Here is a 26,285-nt window from a genome sequence, read left to right as displayed (position 1 = left end):
AAAGACAATCGACAGTGGATGTCTTCAACTATGAATTGGAGGTTGATTGATCTTCTTTGCTGGGCCGCGCTTGTCGCGGCTGGCGGCTAGCTTTATGCCTGAGGCATTAAAACATACACTATGACAGACTACCTGCCGCCTTGGTGCCTTACTGCCTCGGATGATGTCGCCTGAGCCTCTAGGTGCCTCAGGCCACGTTCGAGACTCACATCGAACCCGACGATCAGAAGGACAGCATCGTCCCCCCGTTTCATATTCATTCTCCCCTGGCTTTTCGGGCTCAGACTCTTACACGAGCCTCTGCGTCCTTGTCTGCATGATATACAATTTTCCAATATTGATTGCTCCTGATGTCCGAACGGATTTCCCGTCCGTCCAGTCCATACTTGGAGCCCCCGAGGAAGAGCGTGGAGTTGGAAGACCCGGGGGCTCAGGATTCCAGTAAGCAGCACAGTCTAGCACTGGGATTCCAATGGCTTGGAATTAACATCTCATCTACAGCTACGAACAGTGACGACGAACACTTTTCAGACGCCAGCGAGGGGCACCAACGCCCTGAATCCCACCCGCCGTCCGGCCGCGCTTCCCCTATCCCCTTAACCCGTGTGGAGAAGGTCGACGAGGAACCCTCCCATGGGGAGGTACCTGGAACCGCTGCCTATGAAATCAGGGACCAGGATGCCGTTCCCGACCAGATTGAAGTTATCCCGGAGGGCTCACGCAGCAGAAGCGCTTCAGCGAGCGGCGAACGGCCTGTAACTCCGACATCAATTCCGCGGACAGTGGTTGAGAAAGTCGACTTAGACCAACCCACTCATGGCGATATTCCCGGAACCCCAGCGTATGAGAAAAGAAAAGCAGATGCAGTGCCCGATGTGGTGAAGAAGGCGTCGGATTCAGATTCAGATGAACCGTCCCCCATACCGGGGTCCTTCGAGGCCAGTGCGGCCGACACCCCTGTTCCGGAGACGCTACTCTCCCGCGTGGAATCCAACGAGGACGATGTCGAAGAAGAAGGTCCTGTTGCTCACCAGCCAAAGCCGATTGATCCGGAGCCAGACCACACCGAGACCGTCCCCGATGCACCAGGTAAGCCGGATTTCGGTTAAATTACGACATGAAGTTTCAGGGACGATTGACCAATTCAGATTCGCCTGCAAGCCATCGAAGTCACACTCGCCGAGAATCGTCAGTAAATGACGCCGCAGCCATTGACACGACCGGTGCGGATGAGTTTGACGATTTCGCCGAGGAGCAAGAAGACGACGACTTTGGAGACTTTGACGACTTCGACGATGGCTTCCAAGAGCCCATGGAGGCTGTCGAGGACGAACCAGCAGAGATACAACCCTCGCAGCCTCCCACACCTCCTTCAGTCGTGCGCACGCCCTCTAGTATAAACCTTTAACGCAAGAAATGCTAAACTTTGTTTCCAGCCCCCGCTCCTCGACCTTGACGCCATTCCCTCCCTTGCAGACCTTCACACCACCCTCTCCGACTCCCTCGACCGCCTCTTCCCCAGCACCAAAGACACCGTCAGCCTGCAGCCCCTCGACCCGATCCCCAACCCTACCGCCATCTTCAGCACAGAACGCTCCCTCTCCCTCTGGTCTCAGCTAGTGGCCCCTCCCCCACTTCAGCCCCAAAACTGGGTGAAATCCCGCATCCGGCGACTCTTCCTTGTCTCACTTGGCGTGCCCGTCGACCTCGATGAGATTCTCCCAGCCTCCAAGCAAAAGAAACTCATCCTCCCCTCCGTCAACCTCGACGACACACGTCGCTCATCCACCCCACCAACCGCACACTCCCGCTCCCAAAGCCTAGCAGCCAAGCGCGACAGCACACAAAGTGGCCCCGGCAGCCCAGGCCCCAACCAACAATCCAGAACCCGTACCTCTCGCCGACGAGAACCCTCCCCGCCACCTGAACTGGATCTCCCGGCCGTACACCGCCTGTGCGCAACGACCGATGCAGCTCTGGACGGCTTGACGGACGGAGAACTCCGCGGACATGTACAGGAACTCGAGTCGGCAACGTTACGCGCAAGCTCAGTACTAGAGTACTGGTTGAAACGATTGGACGGACTCGTCAGTGAAAAGGAGGCGTTTGAAGGCGTGATAGAAAATTTGGTTAGTCATGCTAGACGTGTCCGGAAGTGAGTGTTGTCCTCGTCTGTGACTGTGATGATTGTGTGATGTGATGTGATGTCTTGTGATGAGATGTTGATAGATCGATTATAAATATGACTATTAAATTAATGATTATACATATGTTACATTCAGCACCTATCTCATTTAAGTACTACAATATCAAAGTATGGACTGCATCATCCTCGTGTGTGTGTGTGTGTGTGTGTGTGTGTGTGTGTTAGTAATTTGCTCGCACTTGTGGATAGATAGCAGGTAGTTAGCGGGTCAAGTCAGTTAGTAGTTAATACAGTCTCTAGTATAAATTGGTAAACATAATATCATTTTCTTCTTAATTCTGCTGTCACAGTGGTGCTAGTATGACTGGTCCAGTCGCTTTGGAGACACAACCATGAGTACTACTTAATTTTATATATATATGTATTACTGCACTGCAGAATGTCATACTACCAGTGTGCAGTTGTAAACCAGAATGGAACATGAAGCGAGGTGAGCTCATGACCTTACTATACCACCATATGAGTAGTATAATTGTCATTATAGCATACACTTACTATCAGTAGTACTAGAAGAGACCCGATACCACGGTATTAGTAACCTAAATATACGTACTACCAGGTAAGTAAGAAACAGCTCTAGACAGCTTCTTACCATCTACGATTTCTATTACTGCTTAAGAAATCCGAAAACTGAAATCATCGACAACCAGCATCGGTTTCCGAATTGCTTTTGAAAAAGTAGTATGCACAAGAAGAAGGGAAGTTAAAAACAAGACACCGGGTCCCCGCCTCTAGGTACAAACAAACGCCCTAGATCAAACCTCCCATGGCATGACAACTTGTTGAAAGAAATCAGAAAAGTCAAGCAAAGAGGTTTTGAAGACGAAGACCGGCAACTATCTAGGACAAATCGTGCAAAAGAAAAAAATTGGGTATCTCATACAAGACTCAACGCTAGGAAGTAGCGTCGTGGAGAAAGAAAAATCAACAGCAGTTGGTTAAGGAAATGGCAAAGAACCATGAGAAGAAAAAAGAAGAAAAAAGAAAAGTAGGAAGAAAGGAATGATGCTGGTATCAATTTGGAACGAAGAAAAAGGCAATTTTGTTTTCCTCCATAGAATCACAAAGACAAGCATGCAGGCGCACGTTAATCCAATGCGATCACCTTTGGTTCGGAAAATCGGATGAGAGTGTCGGATGTTGTGCGCTCGCATTTGGGCCTTTGCGACGCAGGAGACATAGACGCCGCTGAATCACTGGATTTACGCTTCGGGGGCACAGACGTTGGAGCAGCGGCACTCGCGGAGGTCCGATCTGTGGATGAACCAGTGTCTGACTTCACTGTCCATGATCCGTCCCTTTTGACGCGGATCGAGCGTGCGTTCTCTAACCGGTCCGTATGAGACAGTTCTTCGCGAATGTTGAAGAGAAACCCATCAACCAAGAGCATCTGAGGGCGCGCGTCTTGTTTGCAGATAGGGCATTTCCAGTCCTCTCGGAGGGTACGTCGCCCTGACTTCAAAGCACGGGTGGTGATGTAGGTCTCATGATCGAAGCATTCTTGATGAGTGCACAAGCGACCGCGGACAGGCCGGTTGAAGACGCGGGCAGTGAAGGGGTCGACGAGATCAATGACCAAGTCTTCACTCACAATGCTGACTTCATCATCGGGATTGGGTGTGAGCCGCTTTTGAATTTGCTGCAGAGATTCCGATGCAGGAAGGATCTGCGCCGCATCCAAGGCCGACACCAGGTCAGAGATATTGAGAATCTCGACGGCCGCAGAATATAGATGATCCCTCATCTCGGCCGGGCTGCGAAGGAAGTGCATGGAGACCGTATTGGGACCCTCACGTAGTTGCTCCGTGATTTCGAGGGGTATATCTTTGCCATTGTGCTGCCGACGCCGGGCGAAAAGTTCCACCTCGTTGACGAAGATGTAAACCACGCTGGGCCAGCATGTCTCGGTAGTGCACCAGATGTGGTCGTCTATAGTCTTTGCTGACGGATTGATTCGAATACAGCGCAGGCGATAAATTCGCTGGCCGTTTGTCATGAAACGGGTAGCTTGCATCTTACCACCAATTTGATCGATCTTCGCAAGTCGCTCAACGTCCGACTTGGTCAGATTGAACGTCCAGTCGAAGCGGCAATCCCACTGGCCCTGGCCCAGCAGAGTTGGGTTGGCGGCGAAGGAGTCAAAGTATTGATAGAGCGGGGTCTCTTGCGGGCCGGCAGGAGTGTGAGTGACAAGTCGATTGACAGGACCACGCAGATGGGCCTGATGCAGTCCGTCCCGCAGCGAATGAGGTCGTGGGTTTGACGGCGGAAGTGGACCTGGCGGAGGCAAAAGCGGAGTGACCATTGACGAAGGAGAGGGAAGAGGGGCCCCCTGATTTGGCATGCTTGCCTGCGGCATCAGCCTGTACTGCGTCGGGGTCTGGTTGTTCGCCTGCGCGGAGCGTGAGGGGCGGCCACGTCGTCGTTGTGTAGGGGCCGGAGCCGGAGCCGAAGCCGAGGCCGAAGCTGGAGTAGGAGGCGAGGCGAGAGTAGGAGCGGAAGCAGGGGCATGCGAAAGAGGGGACGGACCAGGAGTAGCCGCTGTTGAGGGGACTACTACTGTTGGTACGCTGGCGCCGGCAGGGTGTGGCGACGCTACTTGCGAGGGAAGTAACATTGTTTGTGGGGGAACTGGGCCTTGCGGACGAGTATTTACGGGGCTCGGGTGAATGGTTTGCGCTTGCGAAGGCACCACTTGTGGCGAGTAACTCATCGAAGGAGGATTATGGTGGTGATATAGTTGATGGTGGTGAGGCATCTGAACCATGCGAGGCGAATGCGGGTTGTATGTCTGCGAGGGATATGCCATTGGAGCAGGAACGGGTCCGTTTCCAGGCATCGGAACGTGAGAGCTCCTCCTTGGCTCATATCCGGGCACAGCTGATGTTGGATGCTGAGGGAGGTGAGGGGGTGCGCCTCGGGGGGACCCCACCGGTTGCGAGTGAATGTGAGGCTGATTTGCAGTGGTTGCCTGGGGAGTGGATGTGAGTTCTTTGTGATACATGGAGAGAATGATGTCTCTCTCCTTTTTGGCGCGCAATGCCGACACTGGCTTGGGAGAGTCCAAACGCTCGTCTGTGTATTTGGCGTCTCGATTGAAGATGTCAAAGAGCTTGTGCTCTCCGTTCTGCAGAGGAAGTCGACGATACAGTGCCAGGAAGATGTTGTACTGCGTGACATGTGATCGGATGTCGAAAGTCATTATGATTTCCTCGATTAATGGCGGCAGACCACGCCTGCGCGTAATCTGCTCAAAAGTGTCCCATCTTTGAGAGAGGAGGACCAAGGAATTCATGACCTGCGTTAAAGCATCCCGCCACCAGGGAAGGGCTAGCAATCGTTGCATTGGTTCCGGGAAATTCACACAGAACAGCAGAAAATCTCCGGAAAGTCGGCGGTTATCCACCAGAAGCTGCTTGACCACGGCAAATCCTCTCTCCTGCTCCGGACCGAAGCCTGGCAATGTGCGCAGTTCTGAGGGAGAGTAGGATGCCATGCAATACATCTGGTGCAGAGCCAGGTAGACGGGGTCATTGTCCAGGAGGGCGCTCTGCAGCAGGCGAACGCGCGGCGACTCAATGACCTCAGAGATTATCTTGTTGCGAGTCGCTTCAGCCGCAAAAGTTTCCAGCTTCTCCAGCCACTGTTTGCACAGCGTCCGGTCTATAGGCAACATAGGAACCGGTCGTATGACAGGCGGTTGCTGGAAATCCTGAGACAAGTGCGATGCTGGTATGCCTATCCAGGAGCCCGTTTGAGGACGCGCCGAAGGATCGCCAGGTCCAGGCAGTTGTGGTCGCGATTCGGCATTGCCAGCTGTTTGCGATTGATCTCTGGGCGTGACGGTGCCCCCTTGGACTGGTTCCGGCAGGATGACGGTATTGGCTACTGTTGCAGGTGTCGGTAATCCGCCGGACAGTGGTTCCTGTGGCCGATTGATTATAGACACTGGCGGGGTATCTCTCGTCGGAGGGGAAGGCAGAGCTGCTAGGGAGGAACCAAGTCCAACCGGTCCAATCGTTCCTCCATGGCGATCAATGGCACTGACCGGGCTGGCATGCGAACGGGGAAGGGTGGGATCGGGGGACGGAAGCGCGTTGGGCTGAAAAGTCCGCGGGGGGATAGCAGTCACGGGGGTCGGCGTCGCTGAGTTTAATGGAGTCGAAGAGGAGATGGCGGTGGTGATGCTGCGAAGCGGGGGTAGAATCGGGGCACCGCGACTCGGCTGAGCTTCCTTCTCATTCCTCCCGTCTGACCCCGAGATGGCCTGAAGAGGGTCAGGTTGAGCCATCGGACCGAGGGGAGGAAGAGGGGAAGGGTTCGCGGCGGCGGCGGAGGAAGTGATGGTGGAGGAAGAGGGCGAAGATGAGGCGGCGGTGGAGGTGAAGGTGGAGGTGGCCGTAGTAGTAGTGAGGCCGACGGGCGGCTCACGAGGAGGCGTTTCCCGCCCACGCGTCTGCCGTGGACTCCCAACTGGGGGCCCCGAAGCAGCCGACGTTGCCGTAGAAGCCGTACCCTTTGTCGCAGCACTCGCTGTACTAGCAGCTGAATCGGTCGTAGACGCACTGGAAGGGGATGTCGAGGTGGTGGAAGAGAGGTGGGGAGATTGAGGAGCAGTAGCAGCAGCAGCTGCTGCTGCACCACCACGCATCCAGGATCGTTGCACGCCTCCTAGAAATAAATGGGCAGTTGAATTGCTTGACTTGAAGCCAAGATTCGCGGGATCGCCGCGGCGATTACCGGGCGGAATCATCCTGGCATTTTCCGGGGAAGAGAGCAGGATGGAAAGGTAATTTGTGGGGTGGAGGACTGGTTGAGAGAGGAAAAGCTTAAAAGGAATGGAAATGTCCTGGCGCCGATAATGCAAAGGAAGCGTCTCGAAGAACCTCCTCCTCTCCTCCGAATAGGCGCGCCAGCCAGCATCGACTAGGAAGGGATTCCACTTGACTTGGAAAGAAGATGCCGCTGAGTCGGGGAGAATGCCTCGGGGAGAGAAAGTATGTGGATGTACAGTGGAGATATAGATATATAGATGTATACGAAGCAGTGAATACGATAAAATTCTACCGTACTTACTGCAATAACTGCATGAGATTTTAGTTGGGACAAAAGTACGGCGACGCGATCTACCCGTATACTTTGAGCTGGGTGGAGGGGTGAAGAGGAGAGATTCCCACTTAATTTTAAGTAGTGATAGATGTACCTATGGCTATAGTGATGAGAAAGTATATAGATCAATGGGAAGCGATGGGAAGTAATCGCGACACAAAGTACGGGGGGGGCGAATGACAATTCAACAAGCAAGGTTATCCCAGTGCATGATTGATGATGCGATGATGGGAGATCCCGGATTCCAGCTTGGCTTACGGATGCAGGTATGAGCACGAATGAGCACGAATGAGCATGAATATGGACATGAATGAATGGGTGAATGCCGAGGGCAAGAGGGACTGTGAGTGAGTGTGATTGAACAAGGTTTTTGGGGATAGTAGGAGCGTGATCTGGCCTCTGGTGTTAGGGCAGCAGCAGCAGCAGCAGCAGCCATGCAGGCCAGCATGCCATCGAATCGAGGATTGACGTATGGAACTGGAAGAGAAGAGTCATTCCTGATCTGAATCAGGTGGAGAGAGTGTATTGACTAGTCTATTGTACTGACTAGTACTTCATTGTAAAGGGAAGTCGTACGAAGATGTAGTTAGAGGAATACATCAGACCGCGAAAACATAGGATTCCTGCGATCGACCTGTCCGCCTGTTTGTTTATAAATAGGCAATGGACTGGCGCTGAATGCGATGCATCGACTCGTTGGCCATCCGGATGCGTGACTGATCCGAGCATTGGAATGTCGATCCTGCAGGGGACGCCATGGGAACTAAAACATGTTCGCTCGGTGGGTAGTGTGTTTTTCTTTTCTTTTCTTTTCTTATTCCTGGGCAGTGGTAGTAATTAGTAAGTTAGTAAGTAGATGAATCAAGAGAGGGAGAGGGAGAGGGAGAGGGAAAGGGAGAGGGAGAGGCAGTGAGAGTGAGAGAGATACAGCATTGGTGCCCTTGGGACCCATCGTCTCCCAACTAGACTACTAGTAGTAGTACTCCATACTGTGTAGTGTATACAGTACGCAGTACTAGTTGGGAGGAGCAAGAAGCAAGAAGCGTCTACTTAGCAGTGACCCAAGGCTTCATAGTAGACACCATAGAAAGTAGGAGTAGCTGGCAAGTAGCCTGTCAATAAGGCGAAACTCAACCTGACCGGGCAATGGCCTCACTTTCTCTCCGGAAGAAGGGGCTGCCAGTTGTCGGAATGAATCCGTTGGCTCCAGTCAAGACAGCGAACAAGTCAGCACATGCCACTCATAGTCTGTTTCATACTTCTTGGTCTGTAGTGAGTGCCAGTAAAATGAATGTGGTGCCTGATGGGGGGAAAGGATGATGCTGCTCATAAATTTGAAAAGGACAGGCTGATTTGTTAGTGGTAAGTAGATAGTAGTAGTGGTGGTGGTGGTCGTTTAGTAGTCCATAATATAATAATAATGTTCTGGTTCTGGTTCTGCCCAAACCGGTAACGATTTGATATTTATTTGGTTGTCCGTATCCCCCGCTTCCATGGTTTACTTTGCATCGAGACTTTTCTCTCTCTCTCTCTCTCCCTTTCCCTTCACTCATACTCTGAACTCTTTTTTCCCTTTTTCCTTTTTTCTTTACTTCATTTCATCTCTATCTATCTATCTATCTCCTTTCCTCTCTTCCTCCCTCTCTCGGATACATCAACCTTTCCAAACCGATCCACCCCAAAAACTAGCCGCCTTTGTTAGCGCCTGCAAGTCTGCGGCCGTGATCTGATTTGCTTTGCGGGTTGCAGTTCAGACCGGCGGGGATCGTCGCTGTCTTATTATCGGCTTCACCTGCTGCGGTTGTCCATCCTCGCTACAGCTACTTAGTACTCTTCTGTACTCCCTCTCTCCCTTTCCTCGGCCTTCGTCTTCGTCGTCGTCGTCGTCGTCTACACGTCAGACCGCGAATCGCCCTGCCAAAGCCTGCTTCGCAGCGCTGCATCAATCCTCACCGAAGAAGCTCTGGCCATCTTCATTTAATTAATCCTTCGAAACCCTCGTCGACGGAAGCTTTGTTCAACATACACCCTCCTCCTACTATCCACTATCATCCACTATCCACCCACTATCTACTTCTCCTCCTTCCACTTCCATCGATTAGCTAAAATCCGGAACCCCATTACCTGTTCTTCCTCATTTACTTTACTCCATCTTCGCTTCGCCGCGTGCCAGATTCCTTTCCGCCCTTCCCCCGTCAATCTTTAACTTTGTCTAGTCACATTCCTCTGACCCAACCTCCATTCTCTGGACTTGGATCGCCTCTCATTCATTCATCTCCGTCCCCAATTCTGCTTTTATAAATTTACCCGGGAGGGCGGCTTGCCCCATGTCCGGCGCAATTCCTCCCCTCCCATCTGTGTTGTCGCTCTCTTGCTTGCTTCCCCCCACTTGGGCGCTTTAACCGGCCTCCCTTTCGTCATTCCCCCCTTCCGTCACATCCTCGCTTCCACTTTCTCGCGATCCTCGACCACTACCTGAGGGTACACAATGGCTCTCACAACGCCTCCTCGTGGGGTAACGCCTGGCAACCTGCTTCTCGTCGTTCGTAAGTAGCAATTTCTTGCTCCCTATCTCGGTCGCTGTGTGCGACCCCCGCCCTGTCTATCTTCATTCCGGTTGGTTTGCTAACCATTTGTGCCAGATGATTTCGATGCGCGTGGCCCTGATGAACTGACCCTGCGCCGCGGAGAGAAAATTGAGCTCGTGGAGCTGGATGATGGGTTTGGAGATGGGTGGTACCTAGGCAAGGATTTGAATACGGGCTCAACTGGTCTTTTCCCAGGAGGTATGAAACTTGAGCGCTTATAATCCGCACGACCGCATGTGACTGACTGGAAACTTCTGTTTCTGTTCCAGTTTACACCACTACTGCCCCGAGGATTCCCACCAGACAGCGGCTAGATGCCGATGGCATGACCGCACTGGCCTCAGAGGCCGGGACGGATTCCGAATCGAGCCAGTTGGAAGCCACAGACTCCTTCTCATTTCCCCAGAGCGGCGAATCCACCCCGCATGTTTCTCGCCATACCAGTGCCTCGGACCTGCGGGCTCCAGAATTGCAAGGGGGTCCTGTCGCCCCAGCGCTTTCTCCGAAACAGCAGAACCGCTCCAGTTCCTCTCCTCTACCAACCTCCACTATGAGCATCGATATCCAACAGTCAATCCGACAGACCATGGACGGCCACCATGCCAATGGCCAGGACAGTCCCGTCATGAACGAGACGCTTAGCGTGATCGACGAGCACATCACCGATCTGAGCACGCCGCGCCATAGTGTGGCTGGTCAGGAATCCAAGCACATGAACGACTCGGCCAGCGAGTACAGTAGCCACTTCGAGCACCGGATGTCGTATATCAATGGGCACGAAACCGATGAGGAAGAAGAGAACCAGCCGCGTGAAGAGCAGGTCCGGCAGTGGACGCCTGCAGAAACGGCCAAGCAGTTGCGGCAATGGGGTATCGAGGACAAGCACTGCGGCATCTTTGAGGATCAGGAGATCACGGGCGATGTCTTACTTGACATGAACCAGGACTTTATCTTCATGAAGGAGTTTGATTTTGGCGTCATGGGGCGGCGTTTGAAGACCTGGCACAAAATTCGAGCATTCCAGGATGAGATCAAGGGTGTCAAATCCTCGTCTCAACACCACCCTCGCGGTTCAGTGGCTGCTGTTCCCGCTCCTCCAGAGGAACGGACACTCAGTCGCGCCAGCCATACCGGCCCGCTCCTGCCCAGGATCCCGACGCTGCGAGGGTCGAGCGGCACTCAGCACCCCCGCCTGGTCAGCAGCAGTATGCAGAGCAACACCAGCTCGCCGATCACACCGCAGACACCCAACTACGTGAGCCATTCTCGCCGACCATCGGCTGCTTCCATCCGCGAAATCAACCACTCCCGACGCCACTCGTCCATCGACACGACGAACCGGTACTCGGGTGCTCTGGAAGGGTCGCCAGGCATCGGCAAGCGCAGTTCGTTCGATCGCGGCTGGACTTTGGCCAGCGGCGCTCAGCGGCTGCCTCCTCGCCCTGGAACTGCAGCCGGCACGTCTCATCCGCAGGACATGGGTTTCTTTTCCCAGTTGAGTCACCGCCCCTCCAACTCGAATGGGTCTGATCCAGCTGTCTCCGTCACCGACGAATTGGACCGGGGCTACTTCTCGGGGCCCGAGGGAGACATGCGCAAGAACCGGCGCCTACAGAAACGTCAATCTGCTGCGGGCAGTGCGGACTCTCGGGCATCCAACATGACGAATGACCAGCTCCGCGTCGGCAAGCGCCATTCGCGCATCGGCAGCATGGACTCGATTCGGGAGTCTGTCAAGCAGATGAACCCTCCGGCCAAATCGCACACCAGCCCGGTGCCCAAGGGCCGTCTCCGCAGTCTGAGCACTCGCATCGTTGACCGCCGAGGACAGCAATCAGCGCCCGCTTCCGCAGTGGAGGATCGGCCCAGCGGTGCGTTAGGCTTGTTTGGTCCGCTGTTTGGCAAGTCCGACAGCGATTCCTCGCGCTCGTCCGGGGTACCTTTGCCTCAGCTCAAGGGTGCGGGACCGAAATTCCGGCGTGCCATGGGAATTCGTGCTTCGTCTGACGTGGCGCCGAAGGGAATTGATACGTCGACGCCGCCGCCGGCCTCTCCCGTTCGGGACAACGATCCGTCGGCGCGGACCGGGTCGACCACCCCTTCGACGTCCAAGAGCTCGGAGCGACACAGCACCGATGGGTCTAACAAGACCGCTGAGGGTGGCCTGTGGCCTCGATCCCGGCCGTCCGTCAAGGCGGGTGTCAAGTCCAAGAAAGACACGAGCGCGTATATCCGCGGGCTGGAGAAGAAGTCGCCACAGGAGCAGATGGTCGGATGCGATTACTTCGGGTGGATGAAGAAGCGGTCTTCCAACCTGATGACGACGTGGAAACCCCGTCTGTTTGTCCTGCGGGGGCGGCGTCTGTCGTACTACTATTCGGAACAGGACACGGAGGAGCGTGGCTTAATTGACATAACTGCTCATCGAGTGTTGCGCGCAGACAATGATCCCATTGTGGCCCTCCATGCCACCATCACGGGATCGACCGCATCGCCGACTCCGGCCAGTCAGTTGAGCCAGGGGGATGGAGCTTCCTCCGATAAGGCTGCAGCAGAGGCCCTTCGGGCGACCAAGGGAGCTGGTGAAGGGCCGTTCTTCTTCAAGCTGGTGCCGCCAAAGTCAGGAACATCACGGACTGTTCAGTTTACTAAGCCAGCCATCCATTACTTCCAAGTTGACAACGTGCAGGAGGGTCGACTGTGGATGGCGGCGTTGATGAAGGCGACGATTGAGCGGGACATGGCGCTGCCGGTGGAGACAACGAACAAGCAGCGTACGATCAGTCTCAAGGAGGCGCGGCTGATGAACCAACGTCCTCCAGCGCTGATGACTGGATCGCCTAATACAGCGGATGTGGCTCCTCCCGAGACAGAGACGGAGGCACAGGACGGCTTGACGGATCTGGAGCAAGATCGCCAAGGGCTGTTAATCCAGGGGGTGTCCATGGATCCGGAGACAGAGCCGGTATATGTGGATGCGGAGGAGCATCGATCGGCGAGTCCGGTCGCGATGGACGAGGTGTCAGTTCCTGGGTTGCAGCGGAACTCGCAGTAATTTATGGAGGATTGATTGATTGATTGATTTGCTTACATGTGTGATGTATTGCTTTTTACCGCAGCCTGGTTGGCGTTTTATGTGATATACCCCGCTTGAATGTTTTCATATGTGAACGAGTCTACCTATTTGCCTGTCTGTCTGTCTACTATGTAGGATGTAATATGGATGTGAATGTTGAATGTGAAGTCTTTATCATTATATTTCTCTAAGCAGTATAAGCGACGGGGATCGGCGGGCCGCGTCACTGATCACCGCCGTTTCATCCTCGCTTCTTCTTCTTCTTCTACTTCTCACAATCCACACGATGATGGCTTGATTGAGCGCGTTCAACCCCGTTTACTCTCCTTGGTTTATTTCTGTTCTATTCTATTCTTTCTTTCATTTATTCCTATTCCAGTCACTCCTTTTCTCCATCGATGCGGTTCTCCCCATGTCCCTCCTCCGCCTTCTCCTCCGCCACGCGCTGGCCATCCTCCTCCCGCTGGCCCTGACCAGCACTGTCTATCTCTATCTTTATCCTGTCTTTCATGGCTGCGCATTCCCTCTGCCAGAGGACTCTACCTCCTCTCATCTTTCGCTTCCACACCTCTCTCCATCCTTCCTCTCTACCCTCCGTCACCACGTCTCCCCCTCGCCTCCTTCATCTGCGACCTTTCCCATCTTCCGCCTCCTCGTTCTCGCCGACCCCCAACTAGAAGGCGACACCTCCCTCCCCAAACCCCACGATCAACTCCCCGCTAAACTCTCCAACTACTACGCCGACCTGTCCTCCTCACTCCGCACAAAACCCCCATCCGCCACCCTATACACCCTCCGCTCTGTCCTCCGCTCCCTCGTCTCCACCGATCTCCCCCGCGCATTTCGCGCCGCGCGCAAGCGCCTTGACCTTCTCGGAAATGACTACTACCTGGCGCATATCTACCGCACGATGCACTGGTGGAGTGCGCCGTCGCATGTCACCGTGCTGGGAGATCTAGTGGGGAGCCAATGGGTGAGTGACGGGGAGTTTGACGAACGGGGTCGGAGATACTGGGAACGGGCGTTCCGCGGTGGTGTGCGGGTGGATGATGATATTACCGGGGAGATGGGGACGGAGGTGCTGGGAACTGATAATGGAGAGTGGGCAAAGAGGGTTGTGAATGTCGTGGGGAACCACGATGTCGGGTATGCGGGGGATGCGAGTCCATCGCGAATTGAAAGGTTCGAGAGGGTGTTTGGAAGGGGAGATTGGGATATCAAATTCACCTTACCTTCTTCTGAAGAAGGCAAAGAGGGAGAGGAAACAGTTCCGACCATCCACCTCATCAACCTCAACAGTCTCGTCCTAGACACCCCCGCCCTGAGCCCCGAAGTCCAATCAGCCACATACGAATACCTAAACAGTCTACTAGAAGAGCGAAGCCCATCCGTCACTTCATCTCCGCGCGGGCAAACCTTCACTCTCCTCCTAACCCATCTCCCCCTCCACAAGAAAGAAGGAATCTGCACTGACGCCCCCTTCTTCGCCTTCCACGATGACGACGACTCCAAGGGCGACGCCGCCGGCAACCCGCGCTTCTACGCCGGCGGCCTCAAAGAACAGAACCACCTAAGCCAGTACGCCAGCGCTAATGCTGTCCTTGAGGGCATTTTCGGGATGAGTGGGGACGACACCGTCCCCGGAAATGGTTGGGGGAGGAAGGGCCTTATTCTTACGGGCCACGATCATACGGGCTGTGATGTGGTGCATTTCGTGAATCGCACTGTTGCTGAGGTAGATGGCGATGACAAGAACGAGGGTGACGGTGACGCACCTGGCTGGGAATGGGATGCCCTGCGCTATCAACACGGCATCACAAGAGAAGGGGACCTGGGCGTCCCCGCCATCCGGGAAGTGACTATGCGCTCCATGATGGGAGAATACGGAGGCTACGCCGGACTCCTGTCGGTGTGGTACACCGGTACGGAATGGAAGTACGAGATCCAGATGTGCGCCGCAGGCGTGCAGCATCTTTGGTGGGCTGTGCATGTAGTCGATGTGATTACTTTGGGATTGGTGGTACTGTATATCGGATCGAGTATCATTGGAGCTGGTACTGGTGTCTCTGCTGGAAAGGATACCGCCAGAGCGGATAAGAAGATCAAAAAGCAATAACTTACATACATACTAGTTATAGTAACACTGAATCTATATAGATCATCCGATCAATCAATTCATATCATAAAGACATAAAATCTACAATTACATCATGAATCAAATAGGAGAGAAAAAGGTGGACAGGTTTAAATTTTTTATGAATCCTTTTCATTTTTAGAATGTTCTTAGGTCATACTAAAAAAAAAAAACCGGTACCACCCCCTTTGTTCTAGAAGCCCTTGGTATCGCTTTTTTTTCTTTCTTGCTCCAAATTCCAGGTTTAACACATTTTACATGACAACACCGGAGTTGGAGGCAATACGCTAGATAACTAATTAGCATGTTTTTCCCCACTAGCTGATATACTAGGGATGAAGAAGAAGGATGACTTACAGGCCAAAGCTCAGCAGCCTCCTTACCAACGGGACCGGTGATAGCGGAACCCTTCATCTCACCCTTGGCGTTGACGATCTAGATTCAATCATTAGTATCTATATGCCACAATTCTTCACCACATGGCGGAAATATGGGACAAGGGTACGTACAACACCAGCGTTGTCCTCGAAGTAGAGGTAGATACCGTCGGGGCGTCTCCAGGGCTTGCTTTGACGGACAACAACAGCGGGCATGACCTTCTTACGGAGCTCAGGCTTTCCCTTCTTGACGGTGGCCATGACCATGTCACCGACACCGGCAGCGGGGAGACGGTTCAGGCGAGCACCGATACCCTTGACGGAGATGATGTACAGGTTGCGAGCACCGGAGTTGTCGCAGCAGTTGAGAACGGCGCCGCTGTAGGCAGAAAATATTGATTAGCTGTGTTCATTCTTCTTTCATTTGTGTTCGAGTCCGTTGTGTAGGTTGTATATCATGGTGTTGGGGTGTGATATCGAGTGGGGGTATTGTGTGTATATTGTTCGAGTTTCGAATCAAAGATTGTTGTCGAGATTGATTGATTTGATTTTGTATCGAATCGCATATTTCTCTCGAAGATGGGTGCGTGTATTGATTGGAACGGAAAAGAAATTTGGAGTTGACATACCAAGGCAGACCGAGGGTCATCTTGAGCTTGTTGCCGGAGGCACCACCGCGTCTGTTGAAGATATTTTGTTAGCTTTCATCATTCCCCTTGTATCCCATGTATATCAAAATCCCTCCTCCATCTCCATAGATGTATTCCAGCTCTTTCCCGGACTTTCATTCATTCATTCCGCCTCTTTTCAATGTCGTATGTGTCGCATATCGAACATGATCCGACCGTGTAATTTCGAGTCGAAATCTCCAGCCAGCACTTCATCCTATCCCTATCTCCTCTCATCTCATCTCATTCCCGCAGCTGTTCAATATCTCCGGTCCGGATTCCTTCCTCTCTCTGTCTCTCTTTCCCACACATCTCCCAACAACGAAAAAGAATTACTCACCCTCTCGCAGACATCTTGGCTGTGTATCTAGGGTTGTCGGATTAAAACTGGGCGACAAGGGAAGGGGGACGGACGGACGGTCGAAACGGGGGGTGTCGTCGGATTCAGAGAGTTGGTCGCGGGTTTCGATTTGCTTCTCGCTTAGTGTGCGTCGTGGGTAAAATCTTGGCAGTGCTCTCCCATTGGTTGGTTTATGCGGATAGAGGGTTGCCCTAGAGCTAGTCTCGATGCAGTTAGGGTGGATTAGTCAGGGATGAGTCAGGATGTCTAGACTAACTAGTTATCTTTGATAACCAACTATCGTACTTCTTATCTGGGGTGACAGTTGTAGTAGTTTTCTCAATATGGAATACATTGGTAAATACACGTTATTGAATCTGCTCTAAAAATACTAGGCATTCATGCTCTCAAATATGTAATAATAATATGGTAAGAAATCAATTCGTTCCCAAACACCATCCGCCCGTGCCTTTGCGCCAGTCGTTCGTTTGTTCCCATCTTGCTCGCTCAGCTTCACTCCTCGGTCTTGCTTGCTTCCTCGGTCTTCTCGGCTTCTGTTGCTCCTTCGGCTTCCGCACTGGGCTCCTTTGATTTAGCCTCACCCGACTCGTCCTTGGCTGCCTCTGGTGTCTTGTCCTTGGTCTCGCTCGGCTCACTGGCCTCCGCAGGCTTGGTCTCCGCTTCTGCCGTATCGGCTGCCTCAGTTGTCTCTTTCGCAGGTGACTCGTCTTTTGCGACAGGCGTCTCTTCCGTAGCTGGCTTGTCAGCCGCAGGGGTCTCCTCGTTGGGCTTCTTCTCTTCTTCTTCAGCCGCGCCTTCAGGCGCAGCTTCGGATTTCTCGGTTTCCGGTGCGGCCTCGCCCGCATCTACCATCGCGGTGTCTTCGTCCTGAGGCTTGGGAGACGGTTGCCGGGAGATCGGCGCCGATGCTGCCGTCGTTTCTGGTCCATCCACTGCCATCTCTGTCTGCTCTGTCGCGGAGGCTTCATCTGCTCGGGACGGCGCATCGGCCGCAGAGGAGGTGGCTTGCGCCTCAGTCTCCGGCTCCGGAGCCTCGGTCATCTTCGCATCACCAGTCGTATCCATATCATCGTCAGGAATGGAGGATGCGTCCTGTGGCGTAGCCATGCCGCTCTCCAGCCCCGAATCGTTCACATCGAGATTCCGATAGTTGACCTGGTTTCTCCGCTTAAGCGCGTTGGGTTGCCGCCGGACACCGTTGGCCCCAGCCAGCTCCTCGTCGTCACTGTCGCTAAGCTCCCCGGGCTTCTCAATGTACTGATCGAAGCGCCGCTTGGTGAAGCGCTTGTCCTTGTTCTCGTCCTCGTCTAGATCGTCCAAGATGGCATCTGCCTCGTCGTCCATGCCCTCCACGAGAGGCTCTCGTGGCACCTCGGTCATCTGCACGGAGGGCGCAAAGGCGGTCCGCTTGAGGTTCTCCACAACCTGTGTGCGGATCTTGTCCAGGTACTCCTTCGTGTTGGCATTGTCCATGTTAGACGGACGTACATCCAGCTCGTAGTCAGGTGCGAAGTACTAAGTCTGTTAGCTGTGCATAGTCATCGCCTAGAAACTATAACCTACCTCGTAGTAATCGTTGTAAGGAAGCTCTGCCCCAAGGGTGTCACCAACGAGAATACCGGTTTCGAAGGCCCAAGTACGTGCCACATTTCGCATCGTATAACCACCACCGCCGAGAATCATGGTGGGCAGGTTAAAGCTCTTCACAAAGTTCACACAGTTCGCGTGGCCCCGCATACTGAGGTTGAAGCATCCGAGACGGTCGCCCGAAAGACTGTCGCCACCACACTGCAAGACCACCGCTTCGGGTCGGTACCATTCCATAACGCTCTTAATAACGGGCTCAAAGATGCTCTTGTAGGAGATGTCATCAATGCCATCGCGGAGAGGGAAGTTGACGGCATAGTGCTTGCCCTGACCCACTCCGATATCGCGCAGCTCACCCGTACCTGGGAAGTACTCGCCGTACTTGTGGAAGGACACCGTCATCACACGGTCAGTCGTGTAGAATGCCTCCTCAACACCATCTCCGTGGTGGACATCAATATCAACGTAGAGCACGCGCTGCTTGAATCGTAGCAGCTCCAGGATACCCAGAACGATGTCTGTGTTTCGTCAGCCAAGGCCCAGAATAGGATACCGCAAACCTTACCATTTACATAACAGAATCCACTTGCTTCACTTTTCTTCGCGTGGTGAAGACCACCGGCCCAGTTAACGGCAATGTCACACTTGTTGCGGTTAAGCCGAGCGGCACCCTCCATACTACCACCCGCGCTGATACCGCAAAACTCGAAGAGCCCATCGAAAACGGGACAATCGTCTCCGACATTGTACTTGCTCTGCTCCTTCGCGAAGGAGTCCATATTGTCCGGTGTAACCTTCGAAAGGAAGTCGATATACTCATCCGTGTGGAACTGGGTCATTTCATATTTCGAGGCCGGCTTCGCCCGCTGTAGACTGCGTCAGCGCTACTTCCAAAAGACGTCGCAGAAACCCTGTGAAGATCCAATAGTTATCATCCATAATCACTTACGTATATCTCCATCTTCTTATAAAGGCCATAGTTCATGACCAAACTGTGAGCCATCCTTATGCGATGAGGCTTCATCGGGTGTCCCGAAACATAGGCATAGTTTCCCACGTCGGAATCGTAGAAATAGGCGACTTTCTTATTGCGATCCGCCGACCCATTGGTAATGGGATCCAAAGGCGCGAGTGAGTTACTCATGTCGAAGGTCACTGTGCGAGGCACACGGCGAATCCTCACTCAGACCAATGTGTAGGAATGTCGCTTCAGCGCGGTGAATTCTCGGGGTGGTGTATTTGAGCGTCAAATCGAGAGGTAAACAGGAAAAGCACAATCAGATAGACAAGAGATATACTGAATAGGACAGATAAAGCGCCCTATACGTGAGTCAGTCGAATAACTCTCACAGAGTGGCACTAATGGAGTACATTCGCAATGGCCGGGGGCGGACAATAAGTGATGGGGACCGAAAGGAAGCGAAGGGAGACGCAAAGGCGGAACCCCAAGCTGCTCCACCGCCTTCGTCAGGCTTCTTGGGAAGCTCGACCGTCACTACTTACACACGCCCCAGTTGCGCCTCCATCACCACCTGCTTCCCATCTTCAGCTTTTGTCTAACCTCGCTTACTGTTCCATCGGAACCGGCTCGAGCATCCCCTTTGCCTATATAACATCTGAGCTTTTCCAATCACTGAATTTGCTCTGATACCCCCACTCAACCTTCCGATTGGAGCTTCCGCGTAGGAAGTCATCCTGGTCTCATCTACATAACTAACACTCAATCAACCCCCCGTCTCCACTATGGATCGTTTGCATCGCATGCTCCAAGCAGCCCAGGGCATGGGCGTTGGAGGGAATAATGGAGTGAGTAACACTTAGACGAGCAGCGGACATGGCACTCGTATCTTCAGAGGGTTTGGGGCTATGGGCTAATGAAGGTACAGGATATCCCCAACCTCATCGATAACTCCGAAACCGTCCACATCTCATCGCTCGCTCTGCTGAAGATGCTAAGACACGGTCGGGCTGGTGTGCCCATGGAAGTCATGGGTCTGATGCTGGGAGAGTTCGTGGACGAGTACACAGTCAGGGTAGTCGACGTTTTCGCCATGCCTCAAAGTGGTACTGGTGTCAGTGTCGAAGCCGTGGACCCTGTTTTCCAAACGAAGATGATGGACATGCTGAGGCAGACTGGACGGTAAGCTCGAAAAGTATCCCGCGAACTACCCGGCTCATCCTAACGCATCATGCTATAGACCAGAGACCGTTGTTGGCTGGTACCACTCGCATCCTGGTTTCGGCTGCTGGCTTTCGTCCGTCGATATCAACACTCAGCAATCCTTTGAACAGCTCACTCCCCGCGCCGTTGCCGTGGTCGTCGACCCCATCCAGTCCGTCAAGGGCAAGGTCGTCATTGATGCCTTCCGTCTCATCCAACCACAGACCGTCGTCATGGGCCAGGAGCCCCGCCAAACAACATCCAACTTGGGTCATCTGAATAAGCCGTCCATCCAGGCCCTCATCCACGGTCTCAACCGCCACTACTACAGCATTGCCATCGACTACCGCAAGACCGGTCTCGAGGAGAACATGCTGATGAACCTGCACAAGCACGTCTGGACGGAGGCGCTGCAGATGAAGGACTTCCACGAGGAGGGAGAGCACAACGTTGAGCGCATGAAGCAGCTCGTCAGCCTCGCCGAGGGCTATGAGAAGCGGGTCAAGGAGGAGACCACGCTCACCAAGGACCAGCTTACGACCAGATACGTCGGCAAGGTCGACCCCAAGAAGCGTAAGTTTATCGCTTGCACGATTTGTTATTTTGTTACTGATCAGATTTTCTGCAGACATCGAAGATGTGAGCCAGCAGTTGATTGAGGACAACATCGTAGCCGTCTCGCGGCAGATGATTGACAAGGAGGCCTCGGTGGCACGGCAATCAAATGGCAAGGAGAATGGCACCGGCATGGAGGTTGATGAGGAACTATAGAGCAACCATACCATAACATATATTTCCTAATGCCATTTCAGACTCCCTGAACTCAGGTTTCATGTACAGGACGGTCATCTGGTCTTGGCAGACACATCAATGAATGACGTTATATGTATCAACCCGGTATATAATCACCAGTAGTAACAACACCAAGTGATTTGAATAAAATAACAACAAAAAGTGTGCACTTTATTGTCTAAAAAATCTATGTATAAGTATATGTGCATCTAACTATATAAGCAATCCCAGTGAAAGCAACCGATCTAAACTCCCGCAAGGCCGCAATATCATATCATGCCAAATGAAGACCCAAACCCATCACATCATGATCACATCTCAATAATCGAGGTACGGATTGAACAACGGAAGTGGCGGCGGCGGCAGGCCATGCAACCTGGCGAATTCCTGCGCCTCCTCTAACTCCTTCTTCCGACGAGCCTTTTCCTGCATTTTCTTCTCATGCGCGATAACACCATACGCATCTTCACTAAACTCTTCCCCATCATAATCCGTCCACCCCCGTTCGGGGCCCCACGCAATCTTTATCCCGGCCGACCTGACCTCATGCATCAGTCTCTTCATCAGAGCACCGCTCTTCCGTACAGATGGCCAGCCATCAAACTCCACGTATTCCAGATTCGGCAACCTCTCCAGGACACCCTTGAGCAGATCGCCCGCAAAATCCGTATAATAGTCCTTTGAGATGCGAAACCCCTCGAACACCGGATGCGATGGATCCACTTCGACGAAGACTTTGAACGTGCGCATCCGCTCCATCTCCTCCAGTCCCAGACTGCGTGTGATGGTCCATTCGCTCGGTGGCGCTGTCCAGCTCGATCCGAGAATCAGCTCGACTGTGGCGATGGAGGGACGGTACCGCGGGGGTATGGCCCGGATGGTTGGCATACGCGAGTAGTCCTGGAGGTGGAAGAGACGGAATACTTGGGTGGAGTAGAAATAGTCTGAAGCTTCATCGTGCATGCGCCATGAGGTCAGGAATAGCGCGACTCGGTGGGAGGTGGGGGAGATAGGAGGGTTTTTCTTCGACGAGGCGCCCACGCTGCCTGTTAGGCGCGGGTTACGTCCGCGTTTCGGGGTGAAGAGCACGAAGTGATAGACGCGTAGACGGATTTCGGAGGGAAGGTCGAAGAAGCGGAAGGGTACGATGGGGGGTTTCTTCGTACGTTGTTTCTTGATGGGCTTGCCTTTGACGGTTTTGCCAGTGGTGGATTTGTTGTCCAAGCGGACTTTTTCCAGTGCTTGGGAGAGGGAGTTCATGTTGGTCATTTTTGTGTGTAGGGGGTGGAAGGTTGAAGAGGCAAGAGAGGGAGAAAAAAAAACTGCGCTCAAACGGATCTAGATTGAAGAGAAGAGATATACGCCACGATACAAATGAGGATCTTTTAGAGAGTGAACTCCTCGGATGATTGGAAACTTTTCTGTTCTTTTCTTTTCTGAATCATCCCATTGTTGCATTGAGCTGGAAGTCGAGAATTAACGACATATACGACACGATATAGCATCCATCACTAATACTTATGAAGGAAGGACAAGAAGGATATATCCCACCAACGGGGCTGCAGCTGCATGGGGTCCCTTCGCTGCGGCTCTTGGATGTGGGAATATTGGTCTCCCCAGCCTAATTCAACCCGGCACGCATGGAGGAGAAAGGCCTGATGAGTCAAATTTATGAGCTGGGTTTCAACTTTCAAATTGTGAGAAAAAAGAAGAAAGGGAAGGAAAGGAAGGCATCTCCGCGCCGGTATTTAAACTAATTTCCAGTACTGCACTGTTGGTCTGCGTGACCCCGCCCGACGGTCAGTGCGTGAACTTTTCTGTTTCCGCCGAAGACCGCCGGCATTGCTGGGCCCCGATCATCCACTTGCTTCTTGTTTCTTGATTGTTCTTCACTTCACCCCAACCGTGCTCTTTTTACCTCCCTTGGTGTCGGTGGTGATCTCATTCCGGCGCGTGTATTTCTCATCTTCTCCCGCTCATCTATAGATGCCCTTTTCACTTTCATAATGCTTAGTCGTGCCGTACTGCCTCTGACGAGGCCGAACGTCCTCACCTCGACCGTTCGAGCTTCAACTATCTCCGTCGCCCACTCGCGTTGGTATGCGAAGTCCACCAAGCCCAAGACTCCCTACAAGCTTCCCGAATCCGTCAAGTCCGCCAAGTCGGAACAGTCGCCCAAGGCTCCCTCTCAGAACGACTACTCCGCGGAGCAGGCCGAATTCGATACCAAGGCTGAACCGGCCACCGAAGCCGTGAGTTTGATGACGACGCTGATAATCTCAACACACCTTCTGACACTTTTTATTCCCAGTCTCAGACTGGCTCTACAGCTCCCCAGAATGATGCTCCTCAAAAACCCCTGCCCGATCTCACCCAGGGCATTCCCTCCACCCTTGCCGCAGAATTGGAAGCCGCCTCGAAGAACCGCGGACCAAGCAAGCTGAACCTCACAGAGGACCCGTCGCGTGCGGAAGATTACGATGATGGTGGCCGTGACATTCCCAACTATGAATCCTCCCTCGATCGCAAGCGCGCTCGCATGGCCAACCTGATGTATGTCCTGTTCCTGCTGGCAGGTGCTGGTGGTGTGGCCTATTTGGGCCGCAACTGGGAGACCGAGGAGGAAGAGAAGGCCCACCCCGATGTGCCATCGGGTTGGGGCTTCGGACTCATGTACAACCGTGCCAAGGCCCGCTTGGGCGATATCACCAGCTACTACAAGGACCCTGCTTTCCCCAAGCTGCTGCCCGATGAGGATCCCAACATGCGTCAGCCTTACACCCTTGTGCTGAGTCTGGAGGACCTCCTGGTGCACAGCGAGTGGAGCCGTGAGCATGGATGGCGTGTGGCCAAGCGTCCTGGTGTCGACTACTTCCTCCGCTATCTCAACCAGTACTACGAACTCGTCCTCTTTACCAGCGTGCCCAGCATGATGGCCGACCAGGTGCTCCGGAAGCTTGACCCCTACCGCATTATCCGCTGGCCCTTGTTCCGTGAAGCCACCAAGTACAAGGATGGAGAGTACATCAAGGTATGTCACTGTTGGCTGTACCTAGCTCCCAGTCATGACTAATCCAGACACCTAGGACCTGTCCTACCTCAACCGTGATCTGTCCAAGGTGATCTTGATCGACACCAAGGAGGAGCACGCCCGCCTGCAGCCCGAAAACGCCGTCATCCTTGAAAAGTGGCTTGGTGACTCCAAGGACAAGACCCTCGTCGGCATGATTCCCTTCCTCGAATACCTCGCCGGTATGGGCGTCGAAGACGTTCGTCCCGTCATCAAGTCCTTCGAGGGCACCCAGATCCCCGTGGAATTTGCCAAGCGTGAGAAGGCCATGCGCGAGCGCTTCGAGAAGGAGCTCGCCGAGGAGCAGAAGAAGCGCCCCCGCAGTGGTCTGGGCAGCTTCGCCTCTGCCCTGGGCCTGAAGTCCACCCGCACCCTGGACGGTGAGCAGAGCCCCTCGGAGGGCTTGGCCCAAGGTAAGATGCTGTGGGACCAGATCCGTGAGCGTGGCCAGAAGAACTACGAGATGATTGAGAAGGAGATCCGTGAGAACGGCGAGAAGTGGCTGGCCGAGATGGCCGCGGAGGAGGAGAAGGCCCGCCAGGAGCAGATGGCCATGATGAAGGGCTCTTTCACCGGCATGTTCGGTGCTGGTCCCAAGCAGCAGTAGATGCTTTCTTGAGCGATGACGCGGCGGGGCGCATGAAGCGCTCGCCCGCAATGACCTTCTCTTCTCTCTTCCGCTGTTTACTTCCCAAAAAAGAATTTCATTGGGCTATTTAATGTATATCCGAGATGCCATCTGCTCGATGGTCTCGGGAATGTGGGGTTCACATTAGAGGGGTTTTTCTTGTTCTTCTTTTCATTTCGTTGGCTTTTGCGCGATTCATCACGGGTTTTCATCTCCGTTGTAAAATAGCATTTGGTTGTGTATTTGGTTTTGCGGTGTATAAATTGATAAATACTAATGAAGTTAAAAGAACCTTCATTATCTTTGACTTTTGTCTTCTCTTTAAAGTTGTACAGCTATCGTAATTATCTTTTGGGGGATTAATCATCAATATAATTATCAAGATTTGTTTGCGACTAATACAAGTGACATTTGTAGCTATTCGAGTCCATGGTTAGTGAAACTAAATATAATATCCTTGTTGATTGTTGCCATATGGTTACATTGAGTCTTGGGATCTTATAAGAGCAGTGGTATTGAGCACGTTTTCCATTACCAGCACCCTCTCGGATTTACCAAGTATGTCATCAGGTCTACTAACAGTGAGCATGCGCTTGGCAATAACTTACATTCTAATCGTTGACCTTGCTGGATAGTTGTGCTCTAGAATCGAAGCTTTGGCTGCAATATGATGATGTATCAGATATATAGATTAGCATACAGTGCTGCTACCGAATAGTATAGAACTATTATGAGTAATTATATGATTATGGTAAGTCAACGATTACTAGTAGCATTGCGAGTCTAACTCATTGCATATGGTCTATGAGCTAATTAAATAACTGTCAAGTTTGGTATGGTACTTTGTACTCGCACTAGTCAAGTTATCTACTTGTCCGACTTGGCTAGATCACAAGACCGAGGGACAGCATCGGAAATTTTTGGGGCTGGGAGGGGAGAGGGGAAAAGACAGGAAGCGCCGATAAGTGCACAGTCATTGAATTGAAGAAATCACCCCACACCATCAGTGAAGGCTGAAAGGTACAAGCAAGTATGCCTCGCTGGTGGCTCGGTGATCTCCTTGGGTTTCTGGAAGCGCGCGCGATCGAAAAAAGCCTTGGGATTACTCCGTTGAATCTGCCAAAACAACTTGTGGGGAGCATTTCAGTCACAGCTGAGTCAGTCAGGGCGACCAACCATGTGCCCCAGATTGAGTGGCTACAGGTCGCGTGACCCTACGGGAAGGGTCGCGTGATCCTTACCCTTTACACGTGATCAAAACAAGCATTAGTCATCAATAACAAGTCGCATGATCTTTATAATTACTGTATCTTCCCGCTGAATTTCAACTTTTCTTTTAATTCATAATTTACAGTCTAACGGCAAGTAATTACTAAGTACTTACTAAGTACTCGAATATTATGGATTTCGAAGAGCTTCTATATATGAATTCTGATGGAGGATTTGATATACAAGAACTAGAGGTATTTAAGTACTTAATAACTACTTATCTAGAACTTGAAAACTAATTAAATTTATATAGGATAAT

General features: G+C 52.7%; 9 protein-coding genes across 9 annotated transcripts; 5 read left to right on the top strand and 4 right to left on the bottom strand.

Annotated features, from left to right (window-relative positions):
* The first annotated feature begins 224 nt into the window (after positions 1–224).
* On the top strand, positions 225–2,247 carry BO87DRAFT_372614 (uncharacterized protein). Its single transcript, XM_025622335.1, has 4 exons — positions 225–441; positions 502–1,089; positions 1,149–1,378; positions 1,437–2,247. The coding sequence occupies exons 1-4, from the start codon at positions 351–353 to the stop codon at positions 2,157–2,159; spliced, it is 1,632 nt and encodes a 543-aa protein (XP_025483960.1). The 5' UTR covers positions 225–350; the 3' UTR covers positions 2,160–2,247.
* A 599-nt stretch (positions 2,248–2,846) lies between these two features.
* Positions 2,847–6,969, bottom strand: BO87DRAFT_372613 (MIZ zinc finger domain protein). The gene has a single exon (XM_025622334.1). It carries the CDS (start codon positions 6,855–6,857, stop codon positions 3,294–3,296), a length of 3,564 nt encoding a protein of 1,187 aa, XP_025483959.1. The 5' UTR covers positions 6,858–6,969; the 3' UTR covers positions 2,847–3,293.
* Positions 6,970–9,803: 2,834 nt separating this feature from the next.
* BO87DRAFT_393088 (putative polarized growth protein (Boi2)) lies at positions 9,804–12,958 on the top strand (the record flags this gene model as incomplete). Its single annotated transcript, XM_025625039.1, has 3 exons — positions 9,804–9,861; positions 9,958–10,101; positions 10,173–12,958. 3 exons carry the CDS (start codon positions 9,804–9,806, stop codon positions 12,956–12,958), a joined length of 2,988 nt encoding a protein of 995 aa, XP_025483958.1.
* Positions 12,959–13,269: 311 nt separating this feature from the next.
* Positions 13,270–15,122, top strand: BO87DRAFT_372609 (uncharacterized protein). The gene has a single exon (XM_025622333.1). The coding sequence runs from the start codon at positions 13,392–13,394 to the stop codon at positions 15,093–15,095; it is 1,704 nt and encodes a 567-aa protein (XP_025483957.1). The 5' UTR covers positions 13,270–13,391; the 3' UTR covers positions 15,096–15,122.
* A 49-nt stretch (positions 15,123–15,171) lies between these two features.
* On the bottom strand, positions 15,172–16,627 carry BO87DRAFT_325304 (60S ribosomal protein uL14). Its single transcript, XM_025620102.1, has 5 exons — positions 16,499–16,627; positions 16,120–16,170; positions 15,623–15,869; positions 15,471–15,548; positions 15,172–15,400 (listed from the first exon to the last, which is right to left on the bottom strand). The coding sequence occupies exons 1-5, from the start codon at positions 16,510–16,512 to the stop codon at positions 15,368–15,370; spliced, it is 423 nt and encodes a 140-aa protein (XP_025483956.1). The 5' UTR covers positions 16,513–16,627; the 3' UTR covers positions 15,172–15,367.
* Positions 16,628–16,849: 222 nt separating this feature from the next.
* On the bottom strand, positions 16,850–19,493 carry rpdA (histone deacetylase RPD3). The gene is made up of 4 exons (XM_025628625.1): positions 19,056–19,493; positions 18,672–18,972; positions 18,083–18,624; positions 16,850–18,034 (listed from the first exon to the last, which is right to left on the bottom strand). The coding sequence occupies exons 1-4, from the start codon at positions 19,248–19,250 to the stop codon at positions 17,012–17,014; spliced, it is 2,061 nt and encodes a 686-aa protein (XP_025483955.1). The 5' UTR covers positions 19,251–19,493; the 3' UTR covers positions 16,850–17,011.
* A 122-nt stretch (positions 19,494–19,615) lies between these two features.
* On the top strand, positions 19,616–21,164 carry BO87DRAFT_372605 (proteasome regulatory particle lid subunit RPN11). The gene is made up of 4 exons (XM_025622332.1): positions 19,616–19,912; positions 19,993–20,246; positions 20,305–20,840; positions 20,896–21,164. The coding sequence occupies exons 1-4, from the start codon at positions 19,850–19,852 to the stop codon at positions 21,036–21,038; spliced, it is 996 nt and encodes a 331-aa protein (XP_025483954.1). The 5' UTR covers positions 19,616–19,849; the 3' UTR covers positions 21,039–21,164.
* Positions 21,165–21,228: 64 nt separating this feature from the next.
* Positions 21,229–22,747, bottom strand: BO87DRAFT_372604 (uncharacterized protein). Its single transcript, XM_025622331.1, has one exon. It carries the CDS (start codon positions 22,326–22,328, stop codon positions 21,378–21,380), a length of 951 nt encoding a protein of 316 aa, XP_025483953.1. The 5' UTR covers positions 22,329–22,747; the 3' UTR covers positions 21,229–21,377.
* Positions 22,748–22,922: 175 nt separating this feature from the next.
* Positions 22,923–25,070, top strand: BO87DRAFT_349613 (protein translocase subunit TIM50). The gene is made up of 3 exons (XM_025621036.1): positions 22,923–23,311; positions 23,371–24,090; positions 24,146–25,070. Exons 1-3 carry the CDS (start codon positions 23,066–23,068, stop codon positions 24,734–24,736), a joined length of 1,557 nt encoding a protein of 518 aa, XP_025483952.1. The 5' UTR covers positions 22,923–23,065; the 3' UTR covers positions 24,737–25,070.
* The last annotated feature ends 1,215 nt before the right edge of the window (positions 25,071–26,285 follow it).

Source organism: Aspergillus neoniger (assembly GCF_003184625.1).
Source record: "Aspergillus neoniger CBS 115656 unplaced genomic scaffold BO87scaffold_3, whole genome shotgun sequence".
Lineage (NCBI taxonomy): Eukaryota > Fungi > Ascomycota > Eurotiomycetes > Eurotiales > Aspergillaceae > Aspergillus > Aspergillus neoniger.
The sequence above is the reverse complement of the archived record's forward strand: the minus strand, read 5'-3'. Positions and strand labels throughout refer to the sequence as shown.